The sequence below is a fragment of the Phaenicophaeus curvirostris genome, chromosome 5, assembly GCF_032191515.1.
Source record: "Phaenicophaeus curvirostris isolate KB17595 chromosome 5, BPBGC_Pcur_1.0, whole genome shotgun sequence".
Lineage (NCBI taxonomy): Eukaryota > Metazoa > Chordata > Aves > Cuculiformes > Cuculidae > Phaenicophaeus > Phaenicophaeus curvirostris.
The window spans coordinates 33,764,444-33,790,729 of NC_091396.1; the positions used below are offsets into that span (position 1 = coordinate 33,764,444).

A 26,286-nucleotide genomic window follows, 5' to 3' on the forward strand; every position below is an offset into this window, starting at 1 on the left:
TATTACCTTCTTAGTAATCTTACCAGCAGCTCAAGTCTGTCTTTGCATTTTCCTTTTACTCCAATTCTCTGTCTTTCTAGCGTCAGTACAGTTTCAGATGAACACGCTGTCCCGTGAGACAGTGCCGTCCTCAGCCATTCAAAGGGAACAGACAGTCCACCTGGTTCCTCAGTCGTGGGAAAAGCTTCTCTTCAGGCATGAAGATTCATCTACTGCGAAAAAACTTGTAGTAGACCACACCTCCTAGGATGGCTAGTTCCAGGATGATGATCATTGACAGCAACAGCTTATTTGTGATTACTCTAGAGGTAAAAAATAACAAAAAAATAAATCCTAGATAGCTTTTTTTTCCCCTCAATTCAAGGTAATGTGATCCCCACCTTCCCTTCACTCAGTATCCTCCCTGTTTCAGTTAGGCCACAAAGTGCTACTGAGCTCCTAACAACCAGAAAGGGATAAACTTGGTCATTTCCTACTCAAGTTTTTCTGAAAATCCTGCTTGAATCTTCACTCCAACAGCAGCAGTTCTGTTCCTGCTTCCCCCCCCCGCCCCATAAGGTAGATCGTTCTGCTCTATACGTGCCTATTCATTCACTTAAGAAAAGAGAAAACTGTCAGTTTAACTCCTCCCGTGCTAAAACCCACATTGTGGAGCTTTTACTTGGAAATCAGTAAAACTGTAAAATCCTGAAATAATAATACACTCTCCCTATTGAAAGTTATAAAGTTACTGCAACTTCCTTTAGTGACAGGTGTAGGGGGAAGTCTGTGAGGCCAGAAGTAATTACTGGAAATATCACACTCCATGAACTGTTTTGTAAGGATAACTGAACTATGTTGTTAAGAAACTGTAAATACACTTAAGCAGCCAAGGCTTTAGTCATAAAAACAGTATATGGTCAGGCCCAGTTTCTCATAGGACAGCCTAGCTTCTCTAGGACACTGCTACGGGCTAAAGAAACAGGTTTGCCTGTGCCATTGGACATCTAACTCACTTCATGCTGCAGTGATTTATGACACAGTGTTTTCCAACCTGAATAGCAAAGAGCTGCATCTAAAGTTACCATTAGCAGCTCACTGTAATGTGCTTATGTCCAAATCCCTCCCCGCAATTTATCATGCAAGATGGTTCAAGACCCCAAATTATAATAAACAAGCGGCACAAATTTAGGGGCGTTCAACTACCTCCACTCCATTAAGTAACTACCAGAGAGGAGAAAACACAAATTAACTCCTGCACATGGGCCAGCATTCTGTTTACACATTCCCTAAAACCTCCCTGCAGTTCCAGCTGATGCTTCCGTCTTTATTTTTCACCTCAGACTAGCAGGGGACAATGCAACCTGTCAAGCGTGGCCCTAAGTTGGTTGTGTTACTCACCTCCTGGACATGGAACGCAGAATCTTGCGACTCTTGCTCAAATTTTCACTTGTATTCACCAACTTAAAAAAAAAACACCACAACCCAGAAGTTATTTGCCAGAGGAACAAACACAGGGCAACTTTGTAAATAGGCACCAGAAGTAGCTGGTGTCAAAATGTTACAGTTAAGAGCGGGATCAAAGCTAACCAGGTATTCTCAAAATTCAGAGACAACATTGTTCTCTATTCACACTACAAACTGGAAACATTATCTCCCTTCTAGGGAGGAAATAAAGACTTCCATATATGCTTCCCTTAGATACATACAAAAATATGCAATTTAGGATCTCCTTCTGCCCTACAGATAATAAACAAATATCAGAAAGTTGGTAGTAGCTCCTTTCATTACATTTCATTTCATTACTCTAGTTGTTGACACCAGAAGACAATGATATTGACTGTTCTCCCCAGCGCATTTCTGGAACTGTCTGAAACTTCAGTTTCTAGCACAGAACCATGCTGTGCTGACAGGTCTAGGTGACCCAGTGGGTCCCAGCTGATAATAGATAATCCATTTCAGCTTTGCAGCGCTCAGAAATGAACTGTCAAGTGTTTCTCAGTAGCTATTAAGCAGCATGTAAGTAAGTAAGGTTACAGACAACTGAAAAAGCTGTTGTCTCACAAACAGAATCAGGATTCATGATGTGTGGCCACTGGACTGTATGTGCTGGACCAAGCTGGGAAGGAAACAACCAAGTCCATTCAAAGCACACTAGATTCCCAATCTTTCCTCTTGAAGACCAAGCAAGAAGAAAGTCTGCTTCTAGTTGGAATGTGTGCTTAATACAATTCAGCCCTACAATACCTGAAAGGCTCACAGTAAGAGCCACAGCTTCATGAACAACTGCTGATAGACTGACACGCTTGAAGGACTATGATATTTTTAACGAGAAAAAGAACAGACAAAAACTATACCTACAAATCTTAAGATTGCATTTGCTTTCCTGATCTCCAACCCCAATGTGGGAAATTGTTGAAAGGATTAAAGAGAGCTTCCAATAAAAGAGGGATGCTTTTTGTTTTGGCTGAGCATGTTTATGTGCCAAACACGTCCCCCTGCAAGTCACCTGCCTAAAAGTTTTATACTCAGGATCCCTTGTACACGCAGAAAATACCATCACTTTGTTAGTTCAAGAATCAAATTCTCAGTTTTGCATATATGTGAACACAAAACAAATTCAAGCTTCCACAGTAGAAGCAGCTTCTTGACCCGATGATGAGGAACAGGCATCTTGTCTGACACTGTGTTCCCCCTCCTTAGCAAGCCTACAAATATTGGAAAGTTAGTATTTAGAGTAACTTCTGTTAAATTTCATTTCATTAGAACTGCCTCCCAAGTCTAAACCTTTACTAGTAATTTAGTAGTGGGCAACTCCTTAGCATTTTGAGGAATGGCTTTAAATTGGAAGGGGGAAGATTGAGATTGGCCATTAGGAAGAAATTCTTCACAATGAGGGTGGCAAGGCAGGTTGCCCAGGGAAGTTGTGGATGCCACCTCCCTGGAGGTGTTCAAGGCCAGGTTGGATGGGGCCTTGGGCAGCCTGGTCTAATGGAGGTGTCCCGGCCCACGGCAGAGCTTCAAACTGGATGTCTTTAAGGTCCCTTCCACCCCTAAACCATTCTACAATTCTATGTTTGTTTTTTTAAATTTGCAATTTCTCCAGTAAAGCTCTTTTTCTTTAGCAGGTTTCTAGGTCTAATATCCAATCTTGCACAGACAGAGCGATAAACATTTGGCCATCATACTTTGGGCCCTTTTACCATAAATATTTTCCTTTTATGAGCACAGTGTAGAAAGGTGGCAGCCTAGATTTAGTCTGCAGAAGCATCAATTGGATTGCCATGTCTAGGGAGGGTTCAGAGAGTGATCACTGGCACACAGTTTCCACTAAGACAGCATCAGGTAGTTTCAGTACAATACCCACAGCTGCTCTACTTACTCTGCTCTTGGTGCGTTCCAGTTGCTCCCGTTGCTCCCCAAGTTCTTCAATTATATCAGTGCCAATCTGGTCCGTTTCAGCAGCAATTCGGTGCGAGCGCTCAATGCTCTGACTGGCTCTGTTCAGGCTGTCTGTTCCCTGGAGAAGCAGCACCCTCTGTGACTGCAGATTGGTCTGAAAAAATAACATAAGCTTAGCACAAAGAGAGAGGATTTAGGTTTCTGACATATTAAAAAGTCTGGACATGAATCCATAGGCCACCCACTTGTATGAGCTGTCTGTACTGCTTGTGTTAACTGATCTAGTCCCAGAGTTCGTGCTCATATTTTAAGATTATGGCCAAATGTAGTTAAACCTTGAAAAAGGAAGACACACTTTTCCATCAAAGGACATTAACATGAAAATAATCACCTTTGCTTTCCAGACACTAACTTTTCTTCTTACTGATTTCTAAATTCAGTCTTATTGGTGAATTCTTGGTTGGTTGCCAGGGAGACCATTAAGAGTTTACACAGTCAAAAGAATTAGGAACAAATAGCACTAACAGATGGACTGCTAAGTAACAAAGATCCTCTTTTCATGCAGCCTCAGCTACAGGATAAGAAATGTTTGCTGACCTTGGGGTCAAAAGGTAGCTCAAAATAAAGTGTGTTCTTAAGCTTCAGAAAGTCTAATCTACTGCCCTGCTCTCAGCCTTTAGAGGAACCAATCACGAGAAATCAAATATAAAAATTTGCCAGGCTACGGCAGAACGAGATACTAAGGAAAAGAGCCTCTCTCAATCCTTTCTTATCTAAGGCAGACAAGCAGAAAGCCCAGCTCCGTGAACTTTCTATACAGAAGATACCACTTCAAAGATAATGAGCAGATTCAGTTTCACTAGCTCAGATATACTGAAGCATATCTGGGAAACAAAGAAACTGGTGTATTTCTTGCACTGCAGCAGCACATCCAGAGAGAACAAAGTGCCAGAGGATGACTTCTTACATTTTCTTACATTTTCTTTATTTGGACTGATTGCTTAAAAGAAATTTCTATCAAAGAATTGTGCACACAGTGCATAATTCACACATTTTGCTATTTTTGGAGACTTAAAAATAGATCAGTTAACCTTTCTTCTCAGTCAGTAGCATCACTTGTGGTGTTTTACTGCGGTAGGGGAAATGATGAACTAAAGCATTTCAGTACAGAATGTTGTGTAAGTTACTGATCGCGTGGTATTCAAGGACTTAATTTTATCATACTCATATCTTTGTTTTAGAACAGAAAAGCTCTCCTTTAAGGTCTAGATGTTCCTTCTCCCCAAGATATTCATGTTACATGCAGAGAGATACACAGAGAGTTACACAAGCACAGAAGCTCAGTAGATTAAAGTAGAAACTGTAAACAATATATCTGTAATTTAAACAATCACAGCACCCCTAAATAAAATTCATATCTAATTCTCACACTCTGTTCATTTTCTGTGGAGAAGATTCCATATTTTATGTCGCCTTGACTTCCAGGGCCCAATCCCAAATCTGTGCTTCTCATCTCTCTCTGGAACATGGAGAGGTCTCTTCTGTAGGCCCGGATTTTGCTCATCATTTGGTTGCGGAAAGGCAGAGGAGCATATTTCAGTTCTTCCTCCATTTCCCGCAGCTTTAACAAAAGAAAAATTTTTATTTTTCAAAGCATCGAAACTATTTTCATCGGCAGCTATACTCAAAACTCACTACCAGAAGGGATTCACATGTTTTTATGTATCCAGTACACCAGTCTGCCTAACGCTGTTCAGCCTGCATGGATTCTCAGATACATAAGGCCTCAAAAAAAAAAAAATGTAAACACCTGACTTTTTTCTGAAGCATCACTAACTTCAAAATGTGCAATTCTCACTTTCATATTGTTTAAGCATTTATAGGACGGGTATCACCTTCTCATCATACTTGTGCAATAAACAGTGATCTATTGTACAGGTGGGCAAGCCACTAAACTCATAGTCTGGACATCTGGGCCTGGTAACTGGAGTTGGGATTTGTAAAACCTGAGATTCTGGATGTGGGAGTTTTCACACCAACATTTAGTGATGCTTAAAGCTGGCCACCAATATAAGTTCTCTCACAGTATGAGCTCTACACTTGATATATCACCACAACCTACATAGATCCACCTCAATAAAACCCAGTCAGAGGAACGAAGCACCTCTCTGAACACTGTGACTTAAACCCATCCTAACAAATAGGAATATGATAGGAATGGTTGGACTTGATGATCCAAAAGGTCTTTTCCAACCTGGTGATTCTATGATTCTATGAAATAACACATTAACAAGAAAAGAAAGCTTACTCCATAACGTCTTGCTTAAAAGGACAAGGCAATCCAGGGGCTTGTGTAGTTCCATGGCACCTGCTGTCCAGGAACCCTACACAACAGAGGTTTCAAACATTTGAAGTCCCTGATGCTTAACTATCAGACTAAAATAGAAAGATCACATGGGTTAAGACTTACATGAAAAAGAGACAATAGGAAAAAAAAAAGCAAAAAGAAAAAGCAGATTCTCCATGTGCCCTCCCTACAAGCTCTATCAATTGTAATTGCACCTCTATCGCTCTCCTTTATTCAACAAATCGAAGTTTATATTAAAACCAAACATAAGAAAGAAAGAATACAGAATCACTATGTTGGAAAAGACCTGCAGGATCATCGAGTCCAACCGTTCCTATCAAACACTAAACCGTGCCCCTCAGCACCTCATCCACCTGTCCCTTAAACACCTCCAGGGAAGGTGAATTAACCACCTCCCTGGGCAGACTCTGCCAGTGCCCAATGACCCTTTCCATGAAAAATTTTTTTCTGATGTCCAGCCTGAACCTCCCTTGGCGGAGCTTGAGGCCATTGCCTCTTGTCCTGTCCCCTGTCACTTGGAAGAAGAGGCCAGCTCCCTCCTCTCCACAACCTCCTTTCAGGTAGTTGTAGCGAGCAATAAGGTCTCCCCTCAGCCTCCTCTTCTCCAGGCTAAACAACCCCAGTTCCCTCAGCTGCTCCCCATAAGACTTGTTCTCCAGCCCCTTCACCAGCTTGTATGAATACCCATGTATATTTGTCTATATCTATATGTGGATATAGATAGATACGATTGCTCTTGGCAAACCCAGACACACCATCAGATCAATGAATCAAACAGATTAAAAAAATACAACATTTGCTTGACAGCATAAGAACCATAAAGAAAGTGAAATTTGGAGGTGTTGCCCTTTTTAAAGCATCAATGTTTCAACCAGTCAGAAAGGCCAGAAGTCTGGATTATCTTTACCGTTTCATTTGCTTCACGCTGTTTCTCATCAAATTCTCGAAGTAGTTTTTTCTTCTCCTCTGTGGAAGAGAAAGTAGTATGTCAAGTAATCTACAGAAAATGACAACAACTCAATCCATTATAGACAAGGAAGCTGCCACAGACGGCTGATTACAGAGAGGTCACGTCAAAACTTACCTCAAACAGGAACATCCTGTTCTTAGAATAGCTTTCAAAAGGCCAGGGCGAGGGGGCATGCAGAAACCACCCTTCAAAAAGCTGGCCACTACCTCTGGTAGACAGAAGTCATTTTTCAAATCCAAAATATTTTTTTGACCTATTATTATCCTCCATTCTCCACTGACAGAATTGTCTTGAAAAACTTCTAACATGAAAGGATAAGAAAGAGGACATCTTGGTAAACAGCTCAAAAATATTCCTTAGTTTTTGCACACGCTTGGCAAGGTTACTGAAGGCTGAAACTACAGCTGGGATTTGAATCGAACATCAAGTCAATCTGCATTTCCAAGTGATCCCTGAAGTTCCTGACAGATAGGACACTGCATTCTTGTGGTCACTACCACTAGGTAAACGGGATAAGCACTCCAGAGCACTCGGAGATTAAAGATGCCATCAAGGTATCAACTTAAATTAATGGATTAATGCCCCAAAACTTCCCTCTTCTGGAACAACATCAGTTGTTTGAATCAGTCAACAAAAATATACATCTCAGTTGTTTGAGACAGACACTTGCTAAGAATCCTGTATCTGGGTCTTCGGAGGCCAAAGAGTGGTTTTCACCACTGTTACTATATTTTTAAACAAAACCTTAAGAGATGTATTTTGCATGTGCTAAAAAACCATCACACCTCTCTAATATCCATGATCAATGAAAGTACAATTCTGAAACTCCTCTTTATCGCAACACAGTAAAAATACGTTTTACAAGCTTTTGCAGAAGCACTGAAGGTGACCAGCAGAGGACTCTTGTAGAGCACTGCGAATGAAACTAAATGCTATCAGAAATCTTATAAATGTGCAATAGTCTAATTCACAGAATCACAGACAAGCTTGGGTTGGAAGGCACCTTAAAGATCACCCAGTTCCAACCCCCCTGCCATGCGCAGGGACACATCCCACTAGATCAGGCTGCCCATCTCTCAGGAGAGAATGATTCAGTCTTAAACAAAATTTTGGGTAGCAAAAAATGCAGAAAATCACCTTGGTAAAATGTCTCTAATTCAATTAAACTTAAAAGACAAAATTAAAGACAGCATTATGAAAACATCATTGTGGTAAAATAACAACTTCATAATAGCTTTTGGTAAATATGGTCCTCTGCAAAAGAAGCCGTTTTTAAACCACAAAGCTCTCAACAGAGAATAAAAATTTGAAAAAATCAAAACATTTTTCTCTAAGTCCTCACATACACAGGACATGCCTAAGCTGTAGGCTTTCCTTTTCAGAACCCCAGAATCTGAGCTGTAGGAGAACTGAAAACAGAATTGAAACCCATCATCTAACAAGAAGCTGTGCTCTCAAGTACCATACACAATTATTACAGACTAAGCTACATGACAACTGTTATCATACTACATGCTAGTTGGTATCAGGAAATGTGGTTTCACATCCCCGTTTATTCAGGAGGAAATGCTGACTTAAGATTAAGATTCTAAACACGCTCTCCTCAACTTCTTCCATGATTTACTGCTGTGTAAGTTTGTGCCAATGCAATTTTTGTGTAGCTGGGTTGCAAGAGAAATCATGGACAAGAGCTACAGGAAAGCAGCCTTCGGAAGTCAATATTTTCTTTCATACAAGTAATTTCACTAATCTGATTTACATAGCGCCTTCTTAAAACAACTGCTCTCTCAATCTAACCAAAACCTACTGCCTCAACAAAAAAAAAGCAGCCCTTCACCTCTTTTGTGTCCCCCAAGCACATGAAGATGACAGTGCACTTATAAATCAACAGCCAAAGCAATGCTAGTTTCCAAAAGTCAAACTGCAATGACTTGAGACTTTTCTTTGTCTATACACCACCAAGGACTCAGGTAAAGTGGCCTGAAAGCATTATAATGGATTTGGCTTAACAGAAATGCCAGAATATTTTGAGCAGTTTAAGTCATAGCACTCTGGACTGAACTGTGACTCAAAAGTACATTGTGGCAACTTTTTTAAGGCAGTAAAAGTCAAAAGTACTTAAGCCACAGTAACATTACCCACATGCTCATCAACATTTAGCTGATTTATTTCCAATCAGTTAGAAATAGATTCAGCTGAAAAGCATGACTAACTTAATTCATTTAGAGGAAAGCATCTGTATTTGAAACAGATCCAAGCTACTTAAAACTCCTTCTTACTTATTGGGAAGGAAAAAAACCAACAAAAAAACCTTGTTTCTAGAGCTAGGGATTTGTTATCTTATTATATAAAGTCAATCAGCATTTCCAAACTTCTGACCACCAAAACGTGTCAAGGATTATAGGTTCTGTCTTTCTTCCAGTTTAGGAGTGTGTCAATCATCTCAAAAGAGTATGTGAGATATCTCTTATCACTTCCTGAAGTAATCAAGAGCAAATAACTCAAAAAATAAAGATACCACCCCCGATAAGGACAAGAAGCAAACAAAGCGCAGTAGTAGAGTGGAACACCTTCACCAAATAGACAAACTCCTGACTTATATTAAAGTCTGTCAGAAATACTTCCCACAAATACTACCAGGCTTGGGTTTTTTTTCAGAAACAAATTTCAACAATAGAACAGTCACTGAAATTTCATAGCATGTCTGAAAAGTCTATCTGTAATTATTGGTAATGTGTTGAAAAAAAAAATCCACAAGCATTGCACAAGCCGCTGCCTGTAAACACTTCACTTAAGACCATCACTCAGCAGTTATTGCTCAAAACTACCCCTGTTCCACAGAGACCTGACAAAGCTTCACCTCAGCAAACTGACCACTTGCCTCTCTATAAGGAAATAAGAATTTCCTACAGGCAAGGGTATTTCTTCTCTTACACTTCTTAGTCTTGTCAACCACTGGTAAAATTAAATCAGCTTTGAAAGTTGTCATTTGGAGGTTTGAATACCTTCCTGTTCCTAGACTTTCTGGAAAGAGTAATGATGAGAACAGCAGCCCAAAATTCAATTCACTATGAAGTGGAAAGCCAGGTAAGAAATGGAACAATGAGCTTTTCACAGCCTCTGTTATATAGAACAGAGTGGTATGCTCTGAACAAACCATTTCTGTGATTTTACACCTAAATGTGTGAAACGAATCAGTTCTGGGAGCACAACAAGACTATTGCAGACCACGGCTGACAGCCTCTACACTTTCTTGTGGGACAAAACACAAGCTGAGCTACAGCAGCTCACAACAACTGTGTGTCACATTTCTCAGATGAAGGATTTAATCAGAGTTCTGGTGACACTGGTAAAATTCTCCTTGTCAGATGACTTCCCTTTCCGGTTTGCAAAATATTGCCAAGTATCAAGAAATGAGTCAGAAGTACAATGCCAAGCCCTTAGAGACAAGTGTTCCGTCAGTGTTTTATCACTACCTAATAAAGAATTCCCGTAAAACCAAGTTTTGCTTCTAATACAACTCTGTGTATGACAGATTTTGTCTTGTGTGTGGGCAGGTAGTGCACAAACCAGACTTTTAAGACAGTCATTTGGAATACAATTCTTCTCCGGTAAGTCTGGAAATGGTTGCAGAAAGTTGCGATAAAAAAACCGCTTTTAGTTCTGCTGATGAGATTTTAAACAAGAGTCCAACTGATATAATAAGTGGAATATTTCAAAGTGGAATCATAGAATAACCAGCTTGGAAAAGACCCACTGGATCATCGAGTCCAACCATTCCTATCAAACACCAAACCATGCCCCTCAGCACCTCATCCACCCGTCCCTTAAACACCTCCCGGGAAGGTGACCTAACCACCACCCTGGGCAGCCTCTGCCAGGGACCAATGACCCTTTCCATGAAATTTTTTTTCCTAATGTTCAGCCTGAACCTCCCTTGGTGGAGCTTGAGGCCATTGCCTCTTGTCCTGTCCCCTGTCACTTGGGAGAAGAGGCCAGCTCCCTCCTCTCCACAACTTCCTTTTAGGAATATTTTGATTTAAGCTAAAGTACAGTTAAGTTTCGTCTAAGCAGTTGTGGGTTTTGAAAGTTAGACGGAATGTCCCTCTGATAGCATGATTTCTTTACAATGGTGTTTTCTAGATACTGTTTGTTCCCTGAAGATGGTAACGCCTTGTGTTCAGTATGATCTGCGCGGAACAGATGTCTCTTCTGTAATCACCTCTGTTTGGAGTTTTCATCTATCTTAAAGCCAAGGCCAAGCAGAGAGCTGTAGCCAGCTCCAAGTTAGCCAACTCCAAGTTAGTTCTGACTGTCGCTAAGGTTCACAACATTAAAATCAGACCTTGGAAAGTAATAGAATATGCGTAAGATTTCTGGGAAAATTTATACGTGCGCATGTAAGTGGGAAATATATTCTGTAACAGCCTGTCTCGTTGCACACGACTGACAGAGATCACTTCCAAGCGTCGCCCAGGCCTGACAAAGGCCCCCGCCCCGGGCCTGCCCGCCCGGCCGTAACACAGGCTTCACCCCCGGAGCAGCCCCCGGCCCCGCCTCACCGGCCGCGCCGCCCCGCAGCCGCTCGGGGCCGCCCCGCAGCTCTCCGTGCAGCACGCGGAAGATCTCGTGCAGCCGCTCCAGGTGCTCGGAGGAGCCGGAACCACCGCCCGCCATGGCGGGGACCCGCCTCCCTCCGCCCGCTTCCACCGCCCAGGGGCCCTTCGCTTGCGCGCCCGTGGGCGTCCGCGGCGCCGCCTGATCGAAAAGCCCCCGCCCAGCACCGCCCCCCAACCCGCCGCGTCAGGCGCTGCCCAGGCCGCCGCGGGAGGGTGGGGGGCCTCGCGGGGCGCAGCGCCCGCTGGGAGTTGTAGTTCCCTCCCGAGTCAGAGATTCAGGGGTGTTGTGAGTCGGAAGGGACCCGCAAAGATCGTCGAGTCCAGCTCCATCCCCGCAGGGACACCCCGGCATCCACACAGCGTGCCTGCCCAAGGGCTTTCTGAGAATTGTCGGGCTTGGCTGATTGATGAGAATCACGCAGAATCACAGAATCACTATGTTGGAAAAGACCCACGGGATCATTGAGTCCAACGAGAAGCTCGACATGAGCCGGCAGTGTGAGCTCGCAGCCCGAAGGCCAAACGCAGAGTGAGGGAGGGGATTCTGCCCCTCTGTTCCTCTCTTGTGAGACTCCACCTGGAGTATTGTGTCCAGTTCTGGAATCCTCAACATAAGAAGGATATGGAGCTGTTGAAACGGGTACAGAGGGGGCTACAAAGATGATCAGAGGGCTGGAGCACCTCCCATACGAGGACAGGCTGAGACAGTTGGGGTTGTTCAGCCTGGAGAAGAGAAGGCTCCGAGGAGAACTTATAGTGACCTTCCAGCACCTGAAGGGGCTACAGGGAAGTCGGGGAGGGGCTGTTCACAAAGTCCTGTAGTGACAGGATGAGGGTTAAGGGCTATGAACTGCAGAGGGGCAGATTTAGACTGGACTTAAAGAGGAATTTCTTCCCAGTGTGGGTGCTGAGGCACTGGCACAGGCTGCCCACGGAAGCTGTGGCTGCCCCATCCCTGGAGATGTTCAAGGGCAGGTTGGATGGGCCTTGGGCAGCCTGGTCTGGTGGGAGGCATCCCTGCCTATGGCAGGGAATGGAACTAGATGATTTTTAAGGTCCCTTCCAACCCAAACCATTCTATGATTCTACGACTAGTCTCCTGGGGAGCTGTTCCAGTGCGCCACCGCCCTCTCACTGAAGAACCTTCCCCACTATCCACCCTAGCCCGCCCCTGACACATCCTCCTGCCATTCATCGATCGCCAGAGAGAGAGATCAGCTGCTCCTCCTCCCCTGTGAGGGAGCAGCGAACACGATGAGGTCCCCGCTTCGTCTCCTCCGGGCTGAAGGCTCCTCCGCCGCCCCTCCCGCGCTCCGAGGAGGCAGCGCCACCCGCGCCTGGGCCCCCGGTGTCGCACGGGGGCTGCGAGGGACGGCGGCTGAACGCCCCGGGGCAGGGCCGGGGCCGAGGGGCCGAGGGGATGAGCAGGGGGCGTGGCCAGAGTGGAGGGGGAGTGACCAGTGGGTGCGCGGCGTGGTGAAGGGCGTGGTCTGCGCGTAGAAGTGGGCGCTGTCTGCGCGGAGGGGGCGGGGCCTGTTTCGAGTGGTGGGCGCTGTCTGGTCGGAGGGGGCGCGGCCGGGCGATGGTGTGAGACGAAGGGGGCGTGGCCTGTACAAAGGGGCGTGGCCCATGGCGATACAGCGTAGAAGGGGGCGCGGTCTGCGTGGAGGAGGGGCGGTGCCAGAACGGAAGAGGGCGTAGTCTGCGCGAAAGAGGCGCGGCCTGCGTGGAGGAGCAGGCGGGACCTAGGCCGGGGGCGGGACCAGCGCTGAGGGGGCGCGGCCTGCGCGGTGCGGTGGGCGGTGTCTGGGGCGGGAGCGGGCGTGTCCGGGCGATGGGGTGAGGCTGAGGGGGCGCGGCCCGCGCGGAGGGGGCGCGGCCAGGGGCGGGGCCGGTGTCGGGGCCGGAGCCGGTGCGGGTGCCCGGTGGCGGCGGGATGGATCGGGCGGCGGCGATGCTGAGCTGCTGGGGAGCCGCGCTGGGCGCCGCCGTGTCCGTGCCGGTGCTGCTGCTGGTGACGGCGCCCTACATCAGGTGGGTCCGACCCGCGTCCCTCCCATCCCGCGGCGGGGGTGGGGGGGGGTTCGCGGTGCTGGGCAGTGACCGGCGTCGCCTCTCCCGCAGGAGGTACGTGGCGGGGAGCCGGTGCCGGTCCGCGGCCAGGCTGGACGGGAAGGTGGCCGTCATCACCGGAGCCAACACGGGCATCGGGAAGGAGACCGCCCGGGACCTGGCGCGGAGAGGCAAGTCCCGAGGAGCGGCGGGTCCCGCCGGCGGTCGGGGCGGTCGGGGGCCGCAACCCCGGCAGCTCCGCTGGTTTCGTTGCTTGGACTCCCAACAATGCGCCTCGTGGCCTGAAAAATGCGCTGCAACTGTTTGGAGGGTTCCTGGTGTTGCTGGGAAGCTGGACGTGCCGTAGGTCCCCTGCCATACGGTTTAGTTATTCGTGTTTTGAGACAATTTGGTTTAAATGCTTTTTGGGTAACAGGTAAGGAGATTAAACTACCTGTTCAGATCCATTTAGAAATTACCCGGGCTGGAATCCAAATACCTTCACGTGCTCCTGGCTTGACGCCCCCATTATAGGAATGATTGGACTCGATGATCCAAGAGGTTTCTTCCAACCTGGTGATTCTGTGATTCTATGGACAGATATAACCCTGTCTTACTAGCGTTGTGGGACACCCTTCTGACCTGGGAGAACATTCAGATCATCGCTTCAGATGTGTATTGTCCTGGTGTGAAAACAGCTTTGGGCTGGACTGGAGTTAAGAATATAGAATGAAAGGCTTTGTTCCTCTCGGGCACTCTGATGCCGGGTCCCTAGAGGAACAACTCGTCGTTTGTAAGCACTGTGCGTGGTCAGCCTGCGTGTCGTAGCCTTGGTCATCCAGCATGCCCCAAGGATCTCAGCTCTGTTTCTGGTTCCCCCCCTACAGGTGCGAGGGTGATTGTCGCTTGCAGAGACACAGCGAAGGCAGAAGCTGCAGCCAGTGAAATCCGAGCAGAGACAGGGAATGAGCAAGTCATCGTGAGAAAACTGGACTTGGCTAATACAAATTCCATCCGGGAGTTTGCTGAGAAATTTCTAGCAGGTACAGTCTCTAGATCCATCTTTTCAGTGAGAATATTTTACCAAGGACTGCTGTCAGCTCTTTTATTTTACTGAAGCGATGTGGCTGCAACTCAGGCTGACTTGTGTCACCTTGCTTGCCTTTTGTCTCTGTTTCCCTGTTTGAGGGTATCTGTTGCTTCTTGCAGAGGAGAAGGAACTTCATATTCTCATTAATAATGCTGGGGTGATGTTGTGCCCTTACTCCAAGACTGCTGATGGCTTTGAGATGCACCTGGGAGTTAATCATCTTGGTAAGGCCAGTCAAGTCATGTTTGTGTTCAACAGCTGTAGCAAAATGCCAGAGAGGAATCCTGCTTTCAGATTTCCTCTTCCTTGTCCTTCGTTTCTGGGGCAGAGTCAGAGTTCTGGAGATGCAGTGTAACGTATTTGCTTATCAAGGGCTCAGTTTAACTATCTGTACCTGTTACCTGCAACATTCAAAATGTATGAAAGCACCAGCTTTTTTTAAGCTAAGAACTTAATGATCTAAAAGAAATGTAGCTATTGATTTAGGGGCATGTTCTTTTCCTTGGACTTGAAATGAGAGCACCCTTAAGATATAATGAGTAAGTAATACATTGTAAGTACTTTGAATTCCACCAGGAGAACTCTTTGGAGAAGGGTGACATTTCCTCTCACCCCTAGGTCATTTCCTCTTGACCTTCCTGTTGCTGGAGCGCCTGAAGCAGTCTGCCCCAGCCCGCATCGTGAATGTGTCCTCACTGGCTCATCACGGAGGCCGAATCCGCTTCCATGATCTCCACGGTGAGAAGAGCTACAACCGCGGCCTCGCCTACTGTCACAGCAAATTGGCCAATGTGCTCTTCACCCGGGAGCTGGCAAGGCGGCTGCAAGGCAAGTCCCAGAGGAGAGCAGGGTGTCTTTCTGCTTGACTTTTGAGCACTGTGGATGAGGGGGGATTGAAGAAAGGTCTGGAGATGGGCTATGCAGAAATAAAATTATTTGAGGCAAGGGTCAGTGACAGCTTTTTTTTGCAGGAAAACATCTCTTGTCTGTGGAACCAGGAGACTGAAAACACCAATTTTCATTAAAACAACAGGGCAGAGTTTAGTAGCTTGTCACAGTTGAATGTATTTCATTTTTCTTTGGTGCCCGTCAAAAAACTAGCTGCATCCACACAGACCATTGTGGCATGTGGCTGGAGGCTGAAAAAACAGAGTGCGCTGAATGACAGTTGCAGTCTCCAATGGCAAAGGTAGCACGTACTCAGCTGCCTTAAATGTTGGTGGCCTGTACAACGGAAGCACAGGGACTAGACAGTATCTCTCAAGTCACAACATCTGTCACAGCCACGGCACTCAGTCCTTCTCATAAACTTACATAGTATTTATTTTACTAAATCAGAAACAGTGTCTTCTCTAGGAAATACAGTAAATCAAAAGAAGCTGGTATGCTCAAAAGCCTGGTGGAAACTGCTGCTGTTTTAGCACCCAGGCCCCCAAGCATTCTGTTTTGCATGTAGTGACTGCAGTGTTTGGAAGGGAGCAGGGCATGCTCCAGCAAGCAGTAACTACAGAGAACTTATTTACTCTTCCTTTATCCCTGCCTGGAGTCATCCTTTAAGGGCAGAATATCTGCAGGTAGAATTGAGGGGTATATTACCCTTTCTTAAAGGCAGCCTTACGCATGCTGATTTGTCCTGGACTGCTTTCTTTTTGCCATAGGTACTAAAGTCACAGCAAATGCTCTCCATCCTGGTTCTGTCCACTCGGAGCTGGTCCGGCACTCATTTGTAATGACATGGCTGTGGAAAATATTCTCATTCTTCTTGAAGACACCTTGGGAAGGAGCTCAGACCAGTATCTACTGCGCAGTAGCAGAGGAGCTAGACTCTGTGACAGGACAGTATTTCAGGTGTGTGTGAATTGATGGAAAGCAACCTTGTCAGCTGAGGAAAATGAGACCTACTGTGTCATTCTCCATTAAGGAGGGATTGGGTAAGAGGCTGGCTGGTAAGACTGAGGGTGACAAATACTGGAGCATTACCCCTTCCAGATCTACTGCAGTGGATATTGTGTTAGAAGAAATTCCGGACCTGTGCAACGCTTCATGCAATAGCAGGTCCTGTACATCTTTGAATATCCCTGTATTTAAAGTGCAGGAATACCTGTCACATGCTCAGAGCTCTAATCCTGATCTGAGACTTGGACAAATCACTCCTCAGTAGAGCTGTTCAGTTAATGAGGTCACTTGAGTCAATCTTGGCAAGACCTCTGATTCTCTGTGTAGCTTTACCCTACTGGAGCTGACGGGGCCTGTGCTCCCAGGGAGCCAGGAGGGCCCATGGTGCTGCAGAGCTAGGAGATGAGATTTTTCAGGACTGGCGCGTGACAAAATAACTTGATTCTGCAGCACGGCAATCCCACGAGCTGGGAGGGACTCCTGCTGGGACGATTACTGCTCTGTCCTGCAGCCTGTCTTATGTAGCTCCTATGACAAACCCCGTTCTTTCTTAACTTCTTTGACTCACTCTAGGACCCTGCACAGTCCTGCCTTTTCGCCTCACCAAAACTACAGCCCAGAGCAGCTCCACCATGTTATCAAGCCTAGATTCATGCAGATTCATGTCTGTCGGCTTCCTACTCGGTGCAGAGCGATGTAACAATAATGAAAATTGTGATTTTTTTTTTTTTTTTCCATGTAGATACTGCTGGAGCTTTTGCATCTTTGCAGAGCTTTCCACTTGTGATATGTGACCAGATTAGTCTCTGTAATGACTTTGATCTTCACTTGGGAGTTTGTACCATCTTAATCAGACTTGAATATATAAATAGATGTCTTAATCTTCCCTGGATGACTGTCTGACCCAGGATATAAATGGAGCATTTATATGCTGGAGTACAGGAAACTGACAGATTTTAAACTCATAAAAAAAAGGAGTTCTGGACTTGGGAAATGAGCAGCTTCAGCCATAACTCACAATTTACACTGGACTAGCCCCAAATCCTTTTCACTTTCCAGGCAACAGAATATAAAACACAAGTATAGATGTTAAGAAAAGAATTTGCATGCCACAGCAAGACAGGTGGAATCCCCAGCAGAGTCATTTCAGGAACACCAGAGACAGAGCTACAAGGGCACAAAAAGCACTAGGCTGGATAGTAATCTTACGAGATGAAATAACCTCTGTTCTTTTAAAGTCCCATGTTATTGCACCATCTAGCATTACAGAGGAGAAGATGTGATCTCTGTTCCAGACAGACCACTGTCTGATTGCCCAAGCTGAGAAGAAAGGAGCCACAGTTCAGAGGATAATGGAAAAGGGGATAACTGTACACTGTTATTACAGTATTATTGTTCTGGGGCAGCTTTGCCTTTCATGCAACAAGCAATATAGTGGAAGGAATAGGATGGGATAAATAGAATGAAGGGCTATTTGAGTGGCTTTTAGGGGGTTTGCTAGAAAAGGTGCTCTTGAAGAAGCTTGGTTAGCATTTATAAATCATTTCAGTGACACTCTTCGGTGTACATTATCATTATAGCACATATAGGTTTCTTCAGAGTTGAGACAAAGGATAGAGCTAGACTTGCTTGCCAGTTCTTGGTGCCATTGGCAGAGACTTGCCCTAGTCAGCCAGAGAGAAAGCTTGCTCAGGGTGGCTGAGCACCAGCCCTGGCTTGTTGCTGGATAGCCTCCCACCCTCCTTCAATTGAAGTTAAGATGACAGAAAGCAACTCCCTTATCTTAATACAAATCTTAGACTTAAGAAGTAAAAATGAAAAATGTTGTTCTTACAGTGATTGCCAGCCAGCATACGTATCTCCACGGGGTCGGGATGATGAGACAGCAAAGAAGCTCTGGAGTGTGAGCTGTGAACTCCTCGGCATCCAGTGGGACTGAGCAGCACAGGCCTCGAGTATGTACCTGGCTGAGCCCAGTGATGCTGCTCCTCGGAGAAGTGCTGCTGAGAGACCTCAAGACTAGGGCAGCCAAAGTATCGATGTTCTAAGGATGGCTCTGTGGACTGAATCTAATGCGAATTTCTGAAATAATACACTTAAGATTTATAAAGCAACCCGTCCCCCTTCCTAGCTGAAGAACTAGAGCACGGATGCAGGGAGCAACCTTTGCTTGCTGTCTCACTCAACAGCCATAGGCTGACTTTAGAATAGAAACGGGGGTTGCAATGTTAGTTTTAGATCATGAAGTAACAAGAAATTATTACCTTTATTTAAAGCTTTTTTTTCCCTTAACAGCAATAGTAAAAATGTAGGACTCTCAACTTAGGTTCTAGGAGGTTATTTTCAGTTCCTTACTATTTAACCCAGCAGAGTGAAAGTACTTTAGGGTATTAAGTTTTCTGGCAGTTACATGCAGTACACATGCTCTCAAACACACAGAAACTGGCACTGGCTTTTCTGTGCCAGCTAGGTGAAGTCTGGAACTGGAATTAATTGTTTTTCTCTAGCTGCTTAGAGAAACTTCTTCTAGAGAAGCTGGACTCTAACCACAGAAGTATCTTGGCCCCAAATGTCCACTGACTGCAGTCAGTTACAGATGAGGGTTGATGTATCTTGAGAACCCTGGCCTGGGTGCAGGTGTCTGGGAGGTTAAAAGCTGCAGCACTGCCATGACTGTGCATAGGCAAGTTATCTTATTTAAAAAAAAAAAAATTAACATCTTTCCTGTGAAGCACTAAGCAAAGATTGTGACAACTTTTACACCATAAACCCCCCCATCTGCACTTTAAATGACTTTAGAACCTAGAAAAGAAAGCAGAATGAGTAACGAATATCTCAACTACGTCAAACATAAAACAATTTCAGCTGAGATTTCAGCTTTGACAGCAAACTACCTGGAGCTGAACAGCTGAAGCAGAGGTTAGGACTATCTTGCTATTATGGTCAAGTTAGAACAGGAAGGCAAGACTAGAACAGAAATCCTCACGTTTGTCTGCTCAGCAGCCACTGGCCTTGCAGTAAGATACAGCTTGTGCTTCCAAAAGGCACATGTAGTAATGGGACCACTCTCTTGGAAATCTAGTGCTGTATTGGTGCAAATAGCAAGAGCGTGATCCATAATCAGAGATTATTTCTGAAAGAGTTAAGCAGTTTGAAATCAAGTGCCACAGCTCATAGGATTACCTTCTGGTTCTGAAAAAATCTGGAAGGTTTTGGACTTGCATATGAGCATGCCACTGTGACCAGCTGCTAGTTTTGAGAAACAAATGCTATTTTTATGTTAATTTTTTTCTGCCTGGATGCTATCTATGCATATCAGTCCTGTGCTACCTCTGAGTGACACTAAATAAAGACGTTTTCCTTTAACAAGTGGAGATTTTATCTTCTTTCAGAACTGCTGAATGAGTTTACTTGGTATTCTTGTTATCTGCACCTGCTTTACTGAAGCAGGTAACTCAGTCTGGGTAACATTTTGAAGTCCCTTTGTGATTCTCCCTGTCATTCTACCTTTTCCTCTCTCTTTATGCTTCATTTTGGATAGGAAACTAAATCCACAACTACAATGTAGCAGCAGAATTGCCACCTAGCATTGCAGGCTTGGCTTACTTTCTCTGTGTGATTGTCTGAATTTGAAAGTAGCTTTCAGGAACAAAAGAAACTATTAAGAAGAAAGTGTCTCTAGGCCAAAACATTGTGCCCTTGTAGGTCAATGCTATTCTCAAAGAAATCTGATTGTAGATGTAAGGTAAGACATTCAACTACACATTTGCATAGACAGATCCAGCCTTTTTGACCTTGGGTAAGTCATTTGTACCTTCTAGGCTGATCTGTGAAATGAGGGAACTAAAGCTCATTTAGCTGTCTCAAAGGGAGGTATGTAACAGAGAGTTAGATTAACTTGCAAAGCTTTCTAAAGAGGATTACTGGTTTGTGAGACTACATGTATGAGGCTGAGCTAGCTACTGGGTGAACTTCTAAAGATGTGATGTTTCAAAACGATTTAAGTGTTGAGGACATTGTACAAGAGAGAAAACAATTGCCCCACTTCTAATGACTGCTAAGCACAGTCAAAAGCAAAATAAAGACCTGGAAAGGCATCCCCAGCTATGCCAAAATAAAAAGCAAACAGAAGATATGTTAACAGTCATAATAGTTTATTCTCTTTTTTTCATTGTAAACAAACCTTGGTCATTAATAGATAAGTTCTTTTAAACTGGCAGTATTCAATCCCTTTTTGATGCTCAAAAATTCAAAGCCCCTTGATAATTGCACTATTTGTGACACAAAGCAGTTAGTCAGCATAAAAATTCCAGTTCTGCTGGTAAGAGAAAGATCCCTACGATTTCAGGTTAAGAACATTAGATTACAACAAATACTATATAAAGTGCATCAGGTACAGTGCAAAGAGGTCACGAAGAAAGGCAGGTACAGAACTGACTGCTCTGCATGACAAACTCCACTCTGAGATCTACACAGCTGCAGGAGGTATTGCAGCAATGCAGATCTGGATACCCACTAACAGGAAAACCTCCTCTGAGGAATCAGAGATTTGGAAATGACTGAAGGCATGGATAGTGTCACATTTCAGGATTAGCCCAGCAGCTGTAATCTGATGGAAAGCTAGGTCAGTCTGGCCAAGAAAACAAAAACAGCTTTCATTAGTACTGTTCACTAATGAGATAATGCAAATCTGCAGTCAGGAAATTCTGAAAGCTACATGTGGTCATTTCTGATCACTTCACTCCAAGACATTTTTAGCTCTGTGCTCTAGTGAGCTGAGCTCCTCCAAGAGAGGAGTTTGTGTCAGTGGGAAACTGCTCATGAAACACTAAAGGAGATGGACCAAGTCCTTTCCAATACCATGGAAGTCTGCTTTGTCACTATGCTACGGTGAACTTGGGGATAGTGCAAAACTCTTAACCAACAGTGTCAATTATCTGATGTACTAAGACTATTTACAGTTACATTACACTTCAGAAAACCTGTTGTTTCCTTTGAGGTAAATAACTAAACTTTTAAACAAAGAAGTGAACTAAATTTTCCTACCCTCTTGTGCCCAAATACACGTAAACAGCAAGCAAACTCTTACGGAGCATCATGGTTTGTTCTGTTTCTTTCTGAAGGTCCTACTACTGCCTACCATTCCTTTGCCTATTTCTCATGTCCCAATCAGTCATGGTTGCAGAGATGCAGTCACTATTTTCAGCATCCCTGAACACAGCCATCACGTAATATTCCCACTTCTTTCTTACAACTGAGTTAACCTACCACTTCCAGAGCAAAGCCTGTCAATATAGCCTCTGTAACATATCCGATTAATACAAATTTAGTCTGGTGTTCTACTGTACCTGACAGTGGCAGATTATTCTGGTAAGAAACAAACAAATCCCTGTTACAGGGATACAGGCCACCTGTTGAATTTACCACAGCTTGCTCTGTCTGTATTTTCTGCTATACCTGATGAAAAGCTGTGGCAGTTCACTAGCAACTGTTCAGTGATAAAGCTGCATCACAACAACTTCCTAGATATTACCATAGCAAAGAGAGGTATATGATTTTTTGCTTGTTTTAAATAATTATTTTCCCTTCGTACTCCATCTACTTCATCCATTGAGTAAAGGCTCAAGTGCCATGTATATGGCACACAGACAGCATGACCAGTAAGCAGAAACCTACCATGAACAATCTGCTCAAACCAGCTCAAGAAATTGGGCACATTGTACTTGTGGTGGGGGAAAAGTAGCAATTGTTTGTACAGAGGTGTAAAAACATCTTCAAATTTCAGTTTTTGTAAAAGATCTCTCCGATCTTGAAGTTTACAGGAAAGCCATAATCACAGAGAGTTTCACACTCTAAGCTACATGGAGTCGAGATTTTTGTCCTCTCTATATAGGTTGTTTGGAGTAAAATAAAACACAAAATTCAGTGCCTTTAAAGGAAAAAAAAAAAATAAAATCAACCAACCAATCTGCCTCCACCCCCCCGCCCCAATAAAGCCTCAGCAACACCACCACGTAACCCCAAATGAGAAACAGAGGTGCTCTCCTTCAAACACCTAAATTCTTGCTTGTTCAGTTTGAAACTGCCCCCCCACCCCAGCCACCCAGTCAAAGAGAGCCAAAACCCACCCTGAGGTAGTGACCGTTGGTCAAAATACAGGACTGGCACTTGTAATATAGTTCCCTTCCTTTCACCAGAGACACATTAGCAGCATCCATTTGCCACCAACATCAGTCAAGAGAATTCCATTTCACCAAGAGATTGCTGAATGACACACCTTTCAACTGTCTTGAAACCCTTCTCTTCTGTATAATGTTGATTATCAATTAATTACTTCCTAGTGCCCTGGGGAAGCCGATTTCTCATTTTTGGCTGGTGCACTGAGAGCCACTGGGCACAGATGGCCTTCACCACGTCATCTCCGCTGACCTCAGCCAGCTGTCGCACATGCTGGACTAGCTGCACTGCTCTGGTCTTCTCTTGTCTCACTGAGACTAGATAGGCAGAACGCAACTTGTTGCACATCACGTAGGCCTGGATCTGAAGCAGAAGAGGCAGTCAGAAAGCTGTAGGAGACTAGCAGGCAAGTCTTAAGCAAGGATTCTTAAAAATACCTATTTCAGAAGTATCTGCATAAAGTATTAGCAGAATATTATGAAGTACAGTATGGCATGGAGCAGATCCCAATCTAAAAGATGGACAACTGTATTTTATTAAGTTTGTCTCTTGCAGAAACTCCTTCACTGTTATCACCATGAAATCAGCATCAGCAATCCTATTTGTGCATTAATTTGCCATATTCTCATAGCAAAGAATCTAAATCAGTCATCATCTTATGTCAATATTCTAGCACCAGCAGCTCACATCACTCACTGACAGATCCTACATAAAGGCAGAAAAAACCACCCATTTTTCAATCTACACAGAGTTTGTCAGGTGGAGCGGGACAGTGGCAGTCACAAATCTTGAGAGTTTTTTCCCAGCTATGGTACTCAAGATCCAACAATCCATGAACACCAAGCCACAGCCCCTTTGTCTATAAACATACATTTGCAGTTCACATATGTATCTGTACATCATAACTGAAGGTGATCCACTATTTAACTCTTGATCAAAATAGAAGCAGTATAATCCTGAAACAATAAGCTGAAATGGCCATCTTCTAAGTGTGTTAATCTTCATTAGCTGTCTACTATCAATAGAATCTTCTATGCACCCATGTAAAAACCTGGGTAACAGAACCAATAAAGCCATTAATGCACCTCTCTGAAATACTTTTCCACCCACCGTAACAAATGCTTAGCCCTCACTCAGGACTGTCAAAAACCTAATGGGAGTAACATCAATTGGTAGCTTCATGTCACAGCTCTACAGTCACAAACACCATAGCCTTGAGGAATCACTGACTTCTACAGTCTAGAAGTGGCCTTCAAAACTTTGGCTCGAGTGAGAAGATGGTGAAAGAGAGCATGTAGCCTGCAGACCGAGGCTGGTCTGTTTAACTCTTGCTAAAGCAGTTCCTCTACCATACTTCTACTTACCTTGTTTTCATCACTGTCCATATCCTGAATCAGATTATCAAGATCCTGTATCCAAAGAAGGGAAAAGGTGTTCACATTTAGAGTGACAATAGCATGTAAAGCTTTAACCCATCAGGGACCAAACCCACATCACTGCTTAGATGGTCACATTGTCCCAACTGCAAGTACTGCAGATGTAGAAAATAAAGTCCAATTCTTCCTTTTACTACAGGTTCTCCTGCCTGCATGACTCTGAGGTACCCCTAGAGAATGGTGTGAGCCTGGGAGTCCTCCATGGACATGGCTCACATTGCATGAATTTCTGGGTTCTTTGGATTCCAGCACGGAGTTGGCCCCCATTGCCCACCCTGACCCAAGCGGTAAATTGCATCCCCTAGATTGATTAGAACTTCATAGAGGGCATCTCCCCTCCTTAACTAGGATGGAAAAGACTGCGGGAAGCAAACGGAATCTTAAAATTGTTTCCTGTGGAAGCAGGAGGTTTCTGCCTCCACACATCCTCTATTAGACAGGAAAGCCTCACTGCACCCCAAATAAGGAGCATTTAGCAGAATCCTGTGAAGCTGTTCTGGTTTGAGGTAAATCAGAATCAGTTTTCTAGCTTCAGCTCAGTCTCATCTAAGTAACTTCATTTTCTCAAACTGCATGTTTTACAAACAGTGCTTCTCTCTAAAACTGATTACACAGGGCATTGGTACGCAGAAAGGCCAAAGCTTATACTTGTTCCTACAGAAACCAAGGTCATCCTTGAGCTAGTGGATGCTGTAAGTCTAAAAGACAAAAGAAGATCACACCTGCACCAAGGAGACGACAGGACAGGTGACCTCAAACTGACCAGAGTATTCTATCCCATATACATCATACTCAGTATAAAACAGAGATCATGAGGGTCTTGCTCTTCTTTGATGACTGACTTCCAGTGAGGACCTTGTCTATCTGTCTGCCCCTCATCCCAGATCTGAGTTCACAAATACAGTCCCTGAGTCCAGCCTCCCTTCTGCCACTCACCTTTTCCCCCAAGCTTGCTCTGCAGCATGTGTGGTGACTTACAGTCATTGAGGGGCAAGGATGCAATTTCATTTTTTGGTACGTGTTTTGTTGTTTTCTTATTAATAGTATTTTCTTTGTTAGTAGTAGTATTCTTTTCATTAAAGCTGTTTTAGCTACCAAGCCACAAGTCTTCTCCTTTCATTTCCCTTTCCCTTAGGGTGAAGAAGAAGGAAATAAAAGATTCCAACTGCTCGATTTTAGCTTCTGATATTGGCCAGGCTGGGTCTAAACTGCGACAAAAGCAAATATTTTCTCCCAAGCATAAGTACTCATTTGGGAAGTGCAGGGCAGAAGCATGCTACAGCTACTTATTGTTTCCCCTTGAAAGACCTGCATAAGGCAAACCACACACTCCTACCTTTAAACAATGCCTGTAGTACAGAGCCAGAAGACACAAAAGACTGGATAAAAGAGCAGTACAGGCATCATAAGATGGTTTCCCTGCAGCCCATATTGTATATAAACCATTTTACTTTAAAAGGAACACAATACAGGGTATAATTACCTCAGCAGGAATGCTCTTGAACTCATTTAGGCAGTTCAGGATAATGTTATCTCCATCATTTTTTGTTGCGACCCCAGACTCACTGACACACTTGAGGAGCTGTCGGATCTCATTGTACTTCTGCTGCTTCACCAGCTGCTTGGCCACTTTGCTGTACACTTCTGTAGCCTCCAGCTGGAAGTCCTAGAGGTAGTTGGAAGATCACAGCAACATGTTAAAACATTCTCAGCAAGTTTTCTCAGGCAGTCCGTACAACTGAAAATGTCTCCTAAGGACAAAATATCACATCATGCTCCAGAAAGTCAAAGCTGCTCTGGGGGCCTGTAGTTTTCCAGTCACCACTGCTCAGGGCTCACTTACACGTTTTCTATAATCAGACTGATAAAACTCAATTTTGCTCAAGAACAAGAGCACTTGTTACTGTCTCCTTTTCAGGGGTGGCAAAAAATCAGTTTTATTTCTCCTAGCTAAAGATCTTATCTTATGTCCCTACCCACCTCTCCTTTACTTGGCATATTTCTCCAGCCACCACACCAGCAGCCACCCTTTGTGCATCCCAAGAAACAGGAGACAACTGACCATCATACACCTCCCATACAAAGGAATAGATGATAAAAGTTGCAGACTGATTCCACCAGCAATAAGGCAAGAAAAGAAAAAATAAAAAGGAAACAGAAGCAATGTCAGGCAGCTGGACTCACTGCTCAAGTTTTGCAGGGGGGCAATGACTGCTGTTGCTACTAAGAAGTGCTGCTTTTCTAAGGCACTCTATCTCACTACAAACAGGTGTTCTGCTTTGTACATCCTGACCTGA

The 26,286-nt window shown here is 44.4% G+C and overlaps 3 protein-coding genes across 6 annotated transcripts in view; 1 reads left to right on the top strand and 2 right to left on the bottom strand.

The window, feature by feature from the left end:
* Positions 1 to 23: 23 nt before the first annotated feature.
* VTI1B (vesicle transport through interaction with t-SNAREs 1B) lies at positions 24 to 11,428 on the bottom strand. Its single transcript, XM_069858322.1, has 6 exons — positions 11,282 to 11,428; positions 6,657 to 6,715; positions 4,811 to 5,002; positions 3,362 to 3,535; positions 1,381 to 1,442; positions 24 to 302 (listed from the first exon to the last, which is right to left on the bottom strand). Exons 1-6 carry the CDS (start codon positions 11,394 to 11,396, stop codon positions 206 to 208), a joined length of 699 nt encoding a protein of 232 aa, XP_069714423.1. The 5' UTR covers positions 11,397 to 11,428; the 3' UTR covers positions 24 to 205.
* A 1,836-nt stretch (positions 11,429 to 13,264) lies between these two features.
* Positions 13,265 to 18,585, top strand: LOC138721328 (retinol dehydrogenase 12-like). Its single transcript, XM_069858334.1, has 7 exons — positions 13,265 to 13,372; positions 13,463 to 13,581; positions 14,278 to 14,433; positions 14,600 to 14,704; positions 15,099 to 15,308; positions 16,139 to 16,328; positions 18,213 to 18,585. Exons 1-7 carry the CDS (start codon positions 13,275 to 13,277, stop codon positions 18,313 to 18,315), a joined length of 981 nt encoding a protein of 326 aa, XP_069714435.1. The 5' UTR covers positions 13,265 to 13,274; the 3' UTR covers positions 18,316 to 18,585.
* A 3,775-nt stretch (positions 18,586 to 22,360) lies between these two features.
* The window catches only part of ZFYVE26 (zinc finger FYVE-type containing 26), a 48,028-nt gene continuing 44,102 nt past the window's right edge, over positions 22,361 to 26,286 (bottom strand). For 3 of the 4 annotated variants that reach the window (XM_069858191.1, XM_069858190.1, XM_069858188.1), the window contains 3 exons: positions 25,473 to 25,655; positions 23,918 to 23,962; positions 22,361 to 22,916 (listed from right to left, as the gene is read on the bottom strand). In XM_069858191.1, the coding sequence (XP_069714292.1) occupies positions 22,707 to 22,916; positions 23,918 to 23,962; positions 25,473 to 25,655 (438 nt within the window). In that variant the 3' untranslated portion in view covers positions 22,361 to 22,706. The remainder of the gene's footprint in view (positions 22,917 to 23,917; positions 23,963 to 25,472; positions 25,656 to 26,286) is intronic. The other variant, XM_069858192.1, reaches the window with a different exon arrangement.